The sequence below is a fragment of the Cervus canadensis genome, chromosome 24 (genome assembly GCF_019320065.1).
Source record: "Cervus canadensis isolate Bull #8, Minnesota chromosome 24, ASM1932006v1, whole genome shotgun sequence".
Taxonomy (NCBI): domain Eukaryota; kingdom Metazoa; phylum Chordata; class Mammalia; order Artiodactyla; family Cervidae; genus Cervus; species Cervus canadensis.
In genome coordinates, this window is record NC_057409.1 from 3,884,661 (window position 1) to 3,897,499 (window position 12,839).

General features: G+C 49.2%; 1 protein-coding gene across 1 annotated transcript; it reads right to left on the reverse strand.

Annotated features, from left to right (window-relative positions):
* Window positions 1-1,035: 1,035 nt before the first annotated feature.
* Window positions 1,036-8,741, reverse strand: MUL1 (mitochondrial E3 ubiquitin protein ligase 1). The gene is made up of 4 exons (XM_043445633.1): window positions 8,473-8,741; window positions 5,029-5,116; window positions 4,272-4,392; window positions 1,036-2,991 (listed from the first exon to the last, which is right to left on the reverse strand). The coding sequence occupies exons 1-4, from the start codon at window positions 8,590-8,592 to the stop codon at window positions 2,268-2,270; spliced, it is 1,053 nt and encodes a 350-aa protein (XP_043301568.1). The 5' UTR covers window positions 8,593-8,741; the 3' UTR covers window positions 1,036-2,267.
* Between the last annotated feature and the right edge of the window lie 4,098 nt (window positions 8,742-12,839).

The following is a 12,839-nucleotide window of genomic DNA, read 5'->3' on the forward strand; positions in this document are numbered from 1 at the left end:
CCTTCAAGACAGAAGAATCAGTCTGCCCAGGGTATGAGTCGGTCTGGGGTAAGAGCAAGCTGCCTTCTCTGCTTTACAATCACTTGATCAGATTTACTCACGAAATCTATGCCACGGGCGGAACTCTTCATAGATTTAACACAAACCCTCCTCCCCCACTCACCCCTACACACAGTTCATTCATCCTCATAACCTGGACCCTCTTTCAAAGCACCCGCTGAGAGGACACAGAACACGGCAGATGCTTTTGAGACGCTCCGAGGTCAGCCCCACCAGTCCCCCTCCCATCCTGCCCACCCCCCCCCCCCCAACACCTCTATGTAAAGCCAGGGTCCTAACACCTCCCTGGACAGGACCCACTGGGCACGTGGGCTCTCACCAATTTGCCTCCTGCTCCACAGCGTGGACTCCTCCACTAACATGGGGAACAGAGTCTCGTGGGGCGTTCCTATGAATACCAAAGGAATGAGGCCCATCGCTGGTGAGCAGGAGGGTCAGGAGACTGGAACAGCTTGGAGTTTAAATGTGGACCACCCGCCTCACTAGTTGTGTGCTTCTGACCCAGGGAACATCCCCTCTCAGGACTGGCTTCTTTGCTTGTAGGATGAGATGCCATGAGAGCCTGCAGGGTCTTGTGAGGATCAACTCACCTTGAAATCCAAGTCGGACAGAGCTTCAAGTACACACGCTAGTATCCCCCGTGCTGTTCCCCACGCCCACCTGCCCCACCCTTGCAACAGGTGAAACCTCACGGCCTGTGCTCAGGATGTCAGGACAGAGCTCTTCAAAGACAGCTCTGGGCGAGGCCAGGCATGACCTGCAGGCACTGTTTCCAGGCTGCCCCGACACTCCACACACAGCCCCCCTTTCAGCATCACCAAGCTGCCCCCACCACGGGGAGCCCCAGACCTCCTTGCAGCCAAGGAAGGACAGAGGCCGCCAGGTCTCCAGTTCATCCTATCAAAACAGGACCCCATCCCTCCCAGGGAAGCGTCAGCCCAGCCGTCAACTCCTGTTCAAAGCAACAGGCTCCCAGGCGGTTGTAAGGTGTTTTATTAGTGCCGTCCACACTGGACACTGCATAGAGCTGGTGTGAGCCCCGAGAGCACCCCCCGCCCCCGCACGAAGGGGGATGGGAGCAAGGACACTCAGAGCCAGGGAAGGGGGAGAAGAAAGTGCTGTGACTTTAGTGCGCGGGACTTCGGTGACCTTGGCCACTCAGAGGCAGTGAGAGCGGCCCCCCACTTGTCTGCACTCACGGAGTCGAGCGGGACGAGGGAGGGGTGCAGGGCGCTGAGGAGGGGCGGTGTGAGGCACTCTCGGGAGGTGAGCCTTTCGGGGGCGGGGTTAGGGTTAGCCTGGACAAGGCCCTGGCCTCAAGATGCTGGCTGCTACTTTTCCTTGGTGGGAGCCTCCGTGAGAAGCTGAGAAAACTCAAGGCTGGGACAGCAGCATCCTTATTGCTTCCTTTGTGGCTAAGACCTTTCCAGCTCAGCCTGGGCAGAGAACACCAGAGCCAGCCCTCAGCCGGTTCAGACTTCCGAGTTCCAAGTCAGGGCGGACCACGTGCTCCCAGCACCCTCTCTTTAAGTCCTGTGACCCCAGGAAGGCTGCAGATAAGGGGCCCTATCCTCACCGAGACGGAGGACCACTGAACGGGCACCATTCCAAGTGCCCCTGCTTGTGACCTGCCTCCTTTCTCCGACCAGAGTCCCGGCCTGTTAGGCAGAGGGCAGATGCCGCATTCACTCCCTTGATGCTGAAGCACCTGTGTACATGTGGGAGGCCGCAGGGTAAGGGACGGGGGCACAGGAGCAGTCTGGAGACTCTTCCCTGGGGGATGGGGGGGAAGCAAGGGAGGGGAAGACTGCCCCGCGGTCTGCTCTGAGGCTCCTCAAGGTGACTCTGCTCTGCCCTCTGGCCAGTCATTCAGGCTCAGGTCCACAGGGACCCACACCCCGGTCAGCAGAGCGTGGAGAAGACGACAGACAGAAAAGCTGGAGGCCACAGACTTTGGCGCTCGGGCAGTGGGCTCCTCTCAGCCACACACGGGCTCACCTGGCTCCAAGGAAGGGACGCGGCACCCCCGTGGCCCGTGCCAGGGCAGGGCGCGGGGTTCTGCGCCTGTGCCCCGGGCTGGCAAAGGCCACCCCCACGCTGGACAAAGGCGACCTTCCGCGGCTGGCAGCGGCCCCGTCACTGCTCTTGTAAAGACCCGGAGATGATAAACACCCCCGAAGCAGGGCGGAGTGCCCCCGCGCCCCCCCTTAGCTGTTGTACAAGCGCACCACCCGGCTGATCTCCCGCCTGCAGATCGGGCACCGCCGGGGCTCAGGCAGCGCGCGGTAGCACTGGATGCAGGCGCACACGTGCCCGCACTCCAGGAAGACGCACGACCGGAAGTTGCTCAGGCACACGACGCAGGCGCCCTTCGGGCCCTCCTGGTCCTCCTCGGGACGGTCCTCCTCGGGATACGCGCGCTCCCGGAACTCCTCCTCCGCCCGCCGCCGCTCGCGCCGCCGCCGCAGGTACTGCTTCCGGAGGAGGAAGAAGAGGGTGGCGCAGGCGGCGAAGCCGAAGACCAGGGCCAGGACCTTCCAGAGCCGGACGCTGGACTCCTGCCGCTGCAGCAGGCTGTCGAAGTCCTGGCTGCTCAGGAAGTACTGCATGCCCGGCCCCTTGGGGGGCTGCAGGCGCACGCAGCTGTGGTCCAGGACCAGCTCGCCCACCCCCGTGAGCGGCGCCCCCACCTTCAGCATCTCCTCCGTCTCCTGGATGCCCTTGGGCCGCTCCCCGCTGAGGTAGTGGCCGAGGACGTCCGTGAAGGACGGCATGGAGGGGTAGAACTTCTCGTACACCGTCTCCAGGCCCAGGTCCACCGCGTCCAGGGGCTTCAGCACGCGCACCGCCACGCCCGCGCCGTCCTCGTGGGGCACCAGGTCAAAGGGCACCGTGTTGGTCCTCTGGTGAATGATCTTAGAACAGTCGTTCCTGCAGGAATGAGGACGAAAGATAAATCAGAGGACCACAAATACCTCACAGCCAGATGGGGGTGGAGAGCACCTCAAGGCCAGGGCAGGATTAAGCGTGAAATGAGGGCAAGAGGACAACAGACATCGCACTGGTCCAGAGCCTCAGAAGAGGGAGGCGCAGGTTTTCCGGTTCTCTGGCCACCTCAGTGGGCGACAAATGACATCAGAGATCACCTCTACTCTTTATTTCCCTTTGCCCCTGTCAAAACACATCGATTTTTATCTTAAACTTCTCAAAAAATTTAAAAGCAGAACTACCATATATGACCCAGCAATCCCACTTCGGAGCCTGTATCCAAAAGAACTGAAATCTGGATCTGGAAGAGAGGTCCGTGCTCCCTGGTTCCCTGCTTACTCACAGCAGCCAGAGCACCGAAACAACGTCAATGTCTATCAATGAATGAACTTAGAAATGTGGTCCATACATACAACAGGATGCCATTCAGCCTTTGAAAAAAAAACAAGAAATAAAGAAAAAGGAAATCTCGGCACATGCGACAACATGGGTGAACCCGGAGGAGGTTAAGCAAAGCGGACTGAGGCGGTCACAGGACAGAGACCGGTAGCCAAACTCATCGAAACAGAGTAAACCAGAGACCGCCAGGGGCTGAGGGAAGAGAAAACGGGCGGGGGCGCTGATGTTCACCAGGTGTAAGGTTTCAGTCCTACAGGACGAGTGAGTGCGGGATCTGCCGCACCGCCTTGTGCCTGTAGTTAGCGGTTCTGCACTGCGACACTTAACATTTTGTTAAAAGAGGACACTGCAGGTCAAGCATCCTTAATAAAAATTAAAATTAAATTTTTAATTTTAATTTTTAAATTTTAATTATAGTTTTTACAATAAAAATTAAGATAAAACTCCAAAACCGAACCCCCCAAGGATGAGTTGGAAAAATGGTGCTCAGTGTTACAGTGTGGAGCACTGACAATCATCAATCCATATGCCACCAATCAGGGCTTCTCAACCCTCAGTGTGCACAGCTGCAGGCTCCAGGTCCTCCGTCCTGGAAATTCCATCTAGGCAGATCTGGAACAGAGGTCAGGAGTCTGCATTTGGACAAGACGCCTAGGAGACTGCAGTGGCAGAGGTCCTCAGACCCAGCAAAAGAATACCAGCGGCACTGAGACACGTCTCCGCCCTGTCTCAGGAAGAGCCTGAAGACGTGGAAACAGGACCGGGACATCAGCTTCTCAGCGGACCATGCGTGGGGTTTGGGCGCCTGGAGCAAGGGTACGCACCAGAGGTGGGTGGTCCGGTTCCACACCATCTTGTGCTCCTGAAGCGTCAGCCGCTGAATCACCCCCTTGCAATTTTCCACAAACTGGCTGTTAAGCGTTTCTTTAACAGATCGAACAGCTCCTAAATGGAAACAAATTATTTTATTTCTGAAGAACTATTCTGTCCTTTCCTTTAATGTTATTTAGATTTTGTTTTTAGTTTGAGTTAGTTTAATTAATCAAAGTGATGACAATGTTATCACCAGTAGTTATGCTTTGTGGGCACTCTGCTGAGCAGTTTACATGTATCACATCATTTTAGTGTTATAATCACCCTGTAAAGTATATTTTGGGCTTCCCTGGTAGCTCAGACAATAAAGAATCTGCCTGCAATGCAGGAGACCTAGAGTTTGATCCCTGGATTGGGAAGATCCCCTGGAGAAGGGAATTGTTACCCACTCCAGTATTCTTGCCTGGAGAAATCCATGGACAGAGAAGCCTGGCAGGCTACAGTCAGTGGGGTTGCAGAGTCGGACACAACTGAGCACCTTTCACGTTCAGATCAACTTCCACTTTCACAGTGTATTTTAGAGAGGGGACAGTGGAGGCTCGAGAGCTTGTATAATTTCCTCAAAATCAAACAGCAGTAACCCCAAAATCCAGGTTCTGAACCCCCACGCCAAGGCTACAAAAGGCTTACATCAGTGTCAGCCAGGAAGATCTTTACCAAACTCTGCAAGCCTGAGTTATTTTTCATTTTACCAGTAAAGAGACATACCTTCAATAACAGCATACGGCACACACTTTCCTGGAGCTTCTGAAAGAATACTCTTTAAGTCTTCCCCCAAGTGGATTCTTTTAGCTCCCTAAATGGAAACAACAGATTGGACTGGCTGTTGAATACTGACATGCTCAATCAAACAAGTGAAGAAAGAAAAAGACTCTTTTTTTCACATTGAGAGAATAAGGGAACCAGGCAGGAAAGAGACTAAGGAGAGTCAGATTCCAAAGCTGTGTCCCAGAAAACAGGTGCCTTGTTTCTGCCACCTCAAGTGGGGCTGCCACTTACACTCTGTCTGCAGTGAACCAAACATACAGTCCTTTTCATTGTCACTTACTAAGATGAAAATATTAAAGGCACTAATCAATCTGCATACCATAAACTGAATGTAATTTGACCTCTTCTTGACAACACAGAACCATGCATCCGAAGAGTTTATGTGTAAAAGCACGTAAACTAGTGCCCAGTACATGGTAGGGGCTTGGGCAGTGGTTGGTATAATTATCACCAGGCCCTCGTCAGTTCATGCCCTGCATCAGACATTATAATAAAGCACTGCCTCTGCACTGTAGGGCGTGGCTTTGTGAACCTGTGCTAAACACTATCCTGCTTTGCCTACTTCTGCCCCCTTCCCTCTCATCAACAGGCGAGCACAGTCACCTCTGCCGCTGCCTTCCTCTCACAGTCCCCCGTTCTCCATTCCTTCCTATTCTGATCGCAATCTGCTGTGCTTGGGAAACAATCAAGCCTGTTACTGCTGCGTCAAAAGTAAGGTAAAATTAATAAAACCCCTGAACATTTCCTGAACCAGGCACTGTGCTGGGGGCCAGGGATTCAGGGATGAATGAAGGAAACGGTTCCTGCTTTCAGGTATTTTCATCAACACCATCTTAAGGGTACCAGACAAGCAACCTCAAAAGAGGTGGGTAGTACTGGATACGTATTAAGGTCCCTTGGCGTTTAAGCTATTGCTATACCCAGTAAACGACAGGAGCAAGGTCAATAAGAATTATTACCCACGTACACTGCAAAGGTAATAAAAACAATGCGCAGTAACAACAACTCACACTCAAGTTTATTTACTCGTTTATTATCTGTCCCTCCCTCCACTGGACTGTAAGTGTAGGAGGGCTAGGACCCTACACCCTACCAACAGGACACCCTGTTGGTCTTGTTCACTGCTGTCCCCCTAGTGCCGAGATAGTGCCTGACCCATAGCAGGCACCAAATAAATATTTGATGAAAAAATTAGTGAATAAATAAGCACTTAGATATACTACATTCCAGGCACTCTGCTAAGCACTTTAAATGCATAACACCATTTAATGCTCATACCATCCCTCTACAGTTAGACATTATCATCCCCAATTACAGATAAGGAAATTGAGGCTCAGAGAGGTGAAGTAATTTGCTCAAAGTCACGTAAATAGTCAAGTATCCACCACAGGATAGTCTAAAAATTTTTTAGAAGGAAAGGAGATGAAATTCAGTCAGAAAGCCTGCGACTCAATCAAGCTTCAAGGCATCTATTGTGACTTTGGGCAACTTAATTGATTGGAGTCTCAGTTTCAAAACATGCAAAAGGTGGGGAAAACAATCTCATAGGATTTTCACATGAATTAAATGAAACTTAAGGTGTGAAAGAATCCAGACAAGGGGCTGGCACACAGTAGGTGTGCAATAAATACGCATTTCCCTCACTATGGGAGATGCAAAAGGGTAAGACACAAACCCTACTCCGGAAGTTTTGTAATCGGATCAAGAAAACAGAGCCTAAGATATTAGGAGTTCCAACTGTTTTCCCAGGCAAGCACTACTTATTTCATCCTCATTGAGGAATTAACTGGCAAAGCTTTTAAAGTCACCCAAAGATGGTTCCTGGAGCACTCACTGCTTGGCCATCTCTGGCCAACTTGATGGCAGTGTGATTTCTGATTCAGAGTCAGAAACTGAAGTATCAATTACAACCATAGCCAATCATTTCAGAAGTAATTTAATTAAGCACACAAGAAGGCAGCTGGACTCTCACCAGGCTGTGATTCACACCCCAAATTCAACTCCCGGGTAACTAGGTGCATTCCAAAACTCACACTTGTTTCTAAGCTCTCAACACAAATTATCTGATGATAATGAAGCGTGTCAGGTTGAGGCATCCGTCTTCCAAATAAATGTCAAATTAAGCCCTGCTGTATTATGAAATTTCAGTCAGGACTTCCCTGGTGGTCCAGTGGTTAAGAATCCACCTGCCAACGCAGGGGACACAGTTCGATCCCTTATCCATGAAGATTCCCACATGCCTCGAGGCAACTAAGCCACGTGCTCTAGAGCCTGTGCTCTGCAACTAGAGAAGCCACTGCAATGGCAAGCCTGCACACTGGAACTAGAGGGTAGCCCCTGCTCGCCACAACTAGAGAAAGCCTGGCACGGCATCGAAGAAATTAATCTGTTTTAAAAAAGAAATTTCACCCAAAACAAATCCACAAATATTTACTGTCTACTCTCTGCTAAGCATAGAGTTAGAATCTAGAAGGAAGGAAGGATAAGATCCCATTTCTGACCTAATGAGGTTCATCTGTCATGAGGCGCTCACACATTCATAATAGAGCAATGTGGTCAACCAAAAAAAAAAAAAAATTCTACACTCTGAATCAAAAGACCTAAATTTAAGCTCCAAACTGACACTGTATAGACCTTTTCTCCAAGTTTCAATTTCTTGATTGGCAGTCTGGAGGTATTATTTCATCTACCTCAAATTACTGTGAAGCAGAACTAAAACCAAGATGGGAGTATGTTGTGTAAATTGTCAAGTGCTGCATTAGGAAAGTGAGCAATATTTTTTAAATGGCCATACAATAAAAAGGCAGAGTATGCAGAAGCAAGGAGCTGAGTGGTTACCTAGAGGGTAAATATGCTCTCCCCTCCCAGGCACTTGCACGCTCGCCTCAAATCCTCCTGGACTCTGCTCAACTGGACCCTGTTTAAAAGAGCAAACCTCCCTTTCTCCAGCATTCCCATTTCCTCTCTTCCCTGCACTAGGCTGTCGTTTTTATCCTCACGTCTCACAACACCTGACTGACTGATTTACTGTCTGGTTGAACCAGAATGCACTCTCCACGAGGACAGGAATTTCTGTCTGTTTCACCCAGGCTCGGCGCCTGGAGCATAGCAGGTGTTCAGTAAAGATTTTTTCCGTCAATAAAGTGATGAAGTCAAGGTTTATTCTGAGTAACGAGAGGGACTTGGGAGAAAGGAGGAAGGGAAGCCGTTATCACGGGACCCGACTCTGATCCTGGCTCCTGGGGGCCAGGTGACGCCCTCCCAGGGCCTGGTTCCCCCCTGGGGTCTTTCCTCGAGGGTGGACCGGCCCACGGCAGGTCGGGAGGCTCACCGTTCCCCCGGGGCGGCATGGCCGGCTGAGGCCGGGCGGGCTCGGGCACTGACCTTGAGTTCCTGGGCGACCTGGGCCTTCTGCCGGTACACGGAGTACAGGAAGGCGGTGACCACGGAGCTGGTGCCCAGGAGGATGAACTGGCTCAGCGACGGCCGCCCTCCGCTCTCCATGGCTGTGCCGAGCCCTGACGAGGCCGCAGCGCTCGAGCGACCCCTCGCCCCTCAGCCTCCCGCCACCCGGAACCACACCCCCAGAGACCGCTCCTCCCGGAAGGCCGCGGCCAGCCGCCCGCCGAGCACACAGCACCCGGAACCGGAAGTGGAGCGGGGTAGGGCGGGCACAACAGACCGGAAGGTGCTGTTGCCAGGGTGATGCACCAGCATCAGCTGCTTCTGCTGGAGTCGAGTCTCCCGGAGTTGGGAGTGCGGAATGGTTTGCGGAACCTGAGCGATCTCTCGTCGCTCCGCGACCCGTTCGACTCCGGTCGTAGTTGTGTCGCTTGCGGTGCCACGGTTTCAGGCCTTCTGCCTTCCTGGGGTTATTATTATTGCAGGCGTTGTTCGATGACTCCGCCATTGGATTGGGAGGAAAGAACGTCTAGTAAGCACTTAGGGGGAGTATACATTTAAGCTTCAGGGCAAACCTTGGGTCTTGGCTTTTATTCTTCCGTTTTACACGTGAGAAGACAGGCCAGAGAGGTTAGGGGATGTGCTCAAAGTCACACTGCTACTGGAGAGGAATTTACCGGACTGCACAGCTTATTCGGAGAAGGCAATGGCAGCCCACTCCAGTACTCTTGCCTGGAAAATCCCGTGGACGGAGGAGCCGGGTGAGCTGCACTTCATGGGGTCGCTAAGAGTCGGACACGACTGAGCGACTTCACTTTAACTTTTCACTTTCATGCATTGAAGAAGGAAATGGCAACCCACTCCAGTGTTCTTGCCTGGAGAATACCAGGGATGGGGGAGCCTGGTGGGCTGCCGTTTATGGGGTCGCCCAGAGTCGGACATGAGAGAAGCGACTTAGTAGCAGCAGCAGCACAGCTTATTACCTCCAAGACGGCAGATTATATCACTAACTCCTTAATCTGCCATCACCACACATAACAACTTACTTTACTAATTTATAATTACAGCTACAACTGTTGTTTTCCAGTAGTCATGTATGGATGTGAGAGTTGGACTATAAAGAAAGCTGAGCACTGAAGAATTGATGCTTTTGAACTGTGGTGTTGGAGAAGACTCTTGAGAGTCCCTTGGATGGCAAGGAGATCCAACCACTCCATCCTAAAGGAAATTAGTCATGAATATTCATTGGAAGGACTGGTGCTGAAGCTGGAACTCCAATACTTTGGTCACCTGATGCGAAGAACTGACTCATTTGAAAAGACCCTGATGCTGGGAAAGACTGAAGGCAGGAGGAGAAGGGGACGACAGAGGATGAGATGGTTGGATGGTACCACTGACTCAATGGACCTGAGTTTGAGTAAACTCCAGGAGTTGGTGATGGACAGGGAGGCCTGGCATGCTGCAGTCCATCGTGTCGCAAAGAGTCAGACACGACTGAGCAACTGAACTGAACTGAACAGTGACAAAAAGTTTTACCAACATCAAAGCACTTAATCCTCACCGCACAGTTATAGAGCAGATTTCAAAATGTTTTCTGATCTGTACAGCAGCGATTCAATATGTTTGCAGATTATACTCCACATAGGTTATTACAAGATAATGCCTACAATTCCCTGTGCTGTACAGTATAACCTCGTTGCTTATCTATTTTATATTTGGTGGTTTGTATCAGTTAATCACATAACCCCTATTTTATATCACCCGACTTCCCTCTCCTCTTTGGTAACCACAAGTGTATTTTCTACATCTCTGAGTCTGTTTCTGTTTTGCATGTACATTTGATTTGTGTTGTTTTTAGATTCCACATATAAATGATATCTTACAGAATTTGCCTTGCCCTGTCTGACTCATTTCACTAAGCATAATATTCTCTAGGTCCATCCAAGTGGCTGCAAATGGCAGTATTTCAGCCTTTTTTTTAATGACTGAGTGAAATATCACAGCTTCTTAATCCAGGCATCTGCTGCTAGGCACTCGGATTGCTTCCATGTCTTGACTATTGTAAATATTGCTGCTATGAACATTGAGGTGTATTTATCTTTTCAATTTAGTGTTTTTGTTTTTTCCAAATATATACCCAGGAGTGGAATTGCTGGATAACTTTATTTTTAATTTTTTGAGGAGGCTGCAAACTATTTTCCACAGTGACCGTACCAATTTACATTCCCACCAACAGTGTACAAGAGTTCCCTTTTCTCCACATTTTCTCCAGCATTTGTTATTTGTAGACTTTTTGATGATACTCATTCTGACAGGTATGAGGTGATATGATTGTTGTTTTGATTTTCATTTCTCTAATAATTAGTGGTGTGGAGCATCTTTTCATGTGCCTGTTAGCCATCTGTATGTCTTCTTTGGAAAAATGGCTATACAAGTCTTCTGCCCATTTGTTGATTAGGTAGTTGTTGTTGATGATATTGTATATTGATATTGTTATATGAACTGTTTGTATATTTTAGATATTAACCTCTTGTCAGTCATATCATTTAAAAATAGTTTCTCCCATTCCATAGATTGTCTTTTTATTTTGTCAATGGTTTTCTTTGCTGTGCACAAGTTTAAAGTTTAATTAGGCCCCAATTGTTAATTTTGGGGTTTATTTCTGTTGCCTTAGGAGACTTGTCCAAGAAAATAGCGCCACACTATGTCAGTGGATGGCCTGTCAGTGTTCCCTTCTAAGAGTTTTATGATTCTCATTCTTTTTTTCCCCATTTTTTAAAATTTATTTTTTTGTTGAAGGATAATTGCTTTAAAAATTTTACTGTTTTCTGTCAAACCTCGACAGGAATCTACCATGGGTATACATATATCCCTGCCCTTTTGAACCTCCCTCCCATCTCCGGCCCCACCCCACCCCTCTAGATTGATCCAGGTCCTCATTCTTATGCTTAGGTCTTTAAACCATTTGAGTGGATGTTTGCATATGTGGTGTGGCTTGCGTGCATGCTCAGTTGCTCAGTCATGTCCCACTCTTTTGTGACCCTATGGGCTGTAGCCGGCCAGGTGGAGAAGGGAGTGTCCAACACCAGAGTCCTTTTTTTAAACTAAATGGTGGTTGATTTACAGTGTTTCCGGTGTACAGCAGAGTGATTCAGTTATACGTACGTATCCACATGTGTTCAGTTATACGAATTTATCTATTCAGTTACACGTGTATCGGTTCTTTTTCAGATTCTTTTACATTATAGGTTATTACAAGATATTGAATGTAGTTCCCAGTGCTAGGTCCTTCTCATTTATCTATTTTATGTAGAGCAGTGTGTATCTGTTAATCCCTCTTCCTAATTTATCTCTCCTCCACCTTTCCCCTTTGCTAACCATAAGTTTGTGCTCTATGAAAGACTGTCATTCTTAAAGCAGTTTGGTCATAAATAGCTCTGCCTTTTTTTTTTTTTTTTTTCTGCCAAAGGCTGAAATCCTTCAGTAGCCGGGCTGAACTACCTCGACATTTTGAAATTCCATCATGTGGACCTTGTTAGGAGTGATGGATGATGGGCACTTTCAGCTGCAGCCAGATGTCCCGAGGGTGCCGTTCTCAGCTCAGCGTTGACTGTCCTCATTGAATCACAAGTTAAAGAGGAGCCTCTGACCTAGAGAAAGTGAGGTGAGTTCCCAAGAGGAAAGTGAGGTACCAGGCAGAGAATCTAGGAGGAGCAACTGGAAGGGGAGGGCTTTACTAAGGACAGTGCCACCGCTGGAAGCATTTCACAAAGTTCCTGAGTTCCCCATGCGTCACTGGGTCATTGCCCTCTTAGGCTCTCCATTCCAGTAAGACACTTGGCAGGGTCCAGGCACCAGACAGATTTGGAAGATTAGGCCTCCTGTGCTAATGCTGCCACACAAATGTGCCAAAGGAAATTTTAAAAAGGTTAACAATCACATCAGGTCCTCACTCGCTTTCCTTACAGAGCTTTCCCATGGGAGAGCCCTTAACTTAATCATTATTAGGAATTATCAAGTGTCAGAATACTTTTAATGAGCATTTAACCCATGGAGTGTACTCCCCCAGACACAGCGGAACACAGGGGTACGATGCAAGATATGCCCCTGACCTCAGGCAGAGTGTCGGGGAGACCTTTTTCTTTTTATAATGAGGTAAACCCCATCCCATCCCCAGGTGGCCACACAGCTGTTTTCTGTCACTGTGAGTCTGTGCCTTCTAAAAGTGCATATAAATAGGATCACGTGGTATGCGCTCTCTCTTCTCTGGCTTCTTTCCTCAGAATAATTATTTTGACATTTATCCATATTACTGAGTGTCAATAGAAGTTTATGCCTGTTTTCTTGCT

What these genes read in the sequence shown, in the direction of transcription:
- MUL1 (XM_043445633.1), bottom strand. Translation starts at nt 8,592, where the DNA reads ATGGAGAGCGGAGGGCGGCCGTCGCTGAGCCAGTTCATCCTCCTGGGC. An exon ending in AGGTCGCCCAGGAACTCAAG is followed by an intron (nt 5,117 to 8,472) that starts GTCAGTGCCCGA and finishes GTTTCCATTTAG; the next exon opens with GGAGCTAAAAGAATCCACTT. An exon ending in AACCGGACCACCCACCTCTG is followed by an intron (nt 2,992 to 4,271) that starts GTGCGTACCCTT and finishes TCATTCCTGCAG; the next exon opens with GAACGACTGTTCTAAGATCA.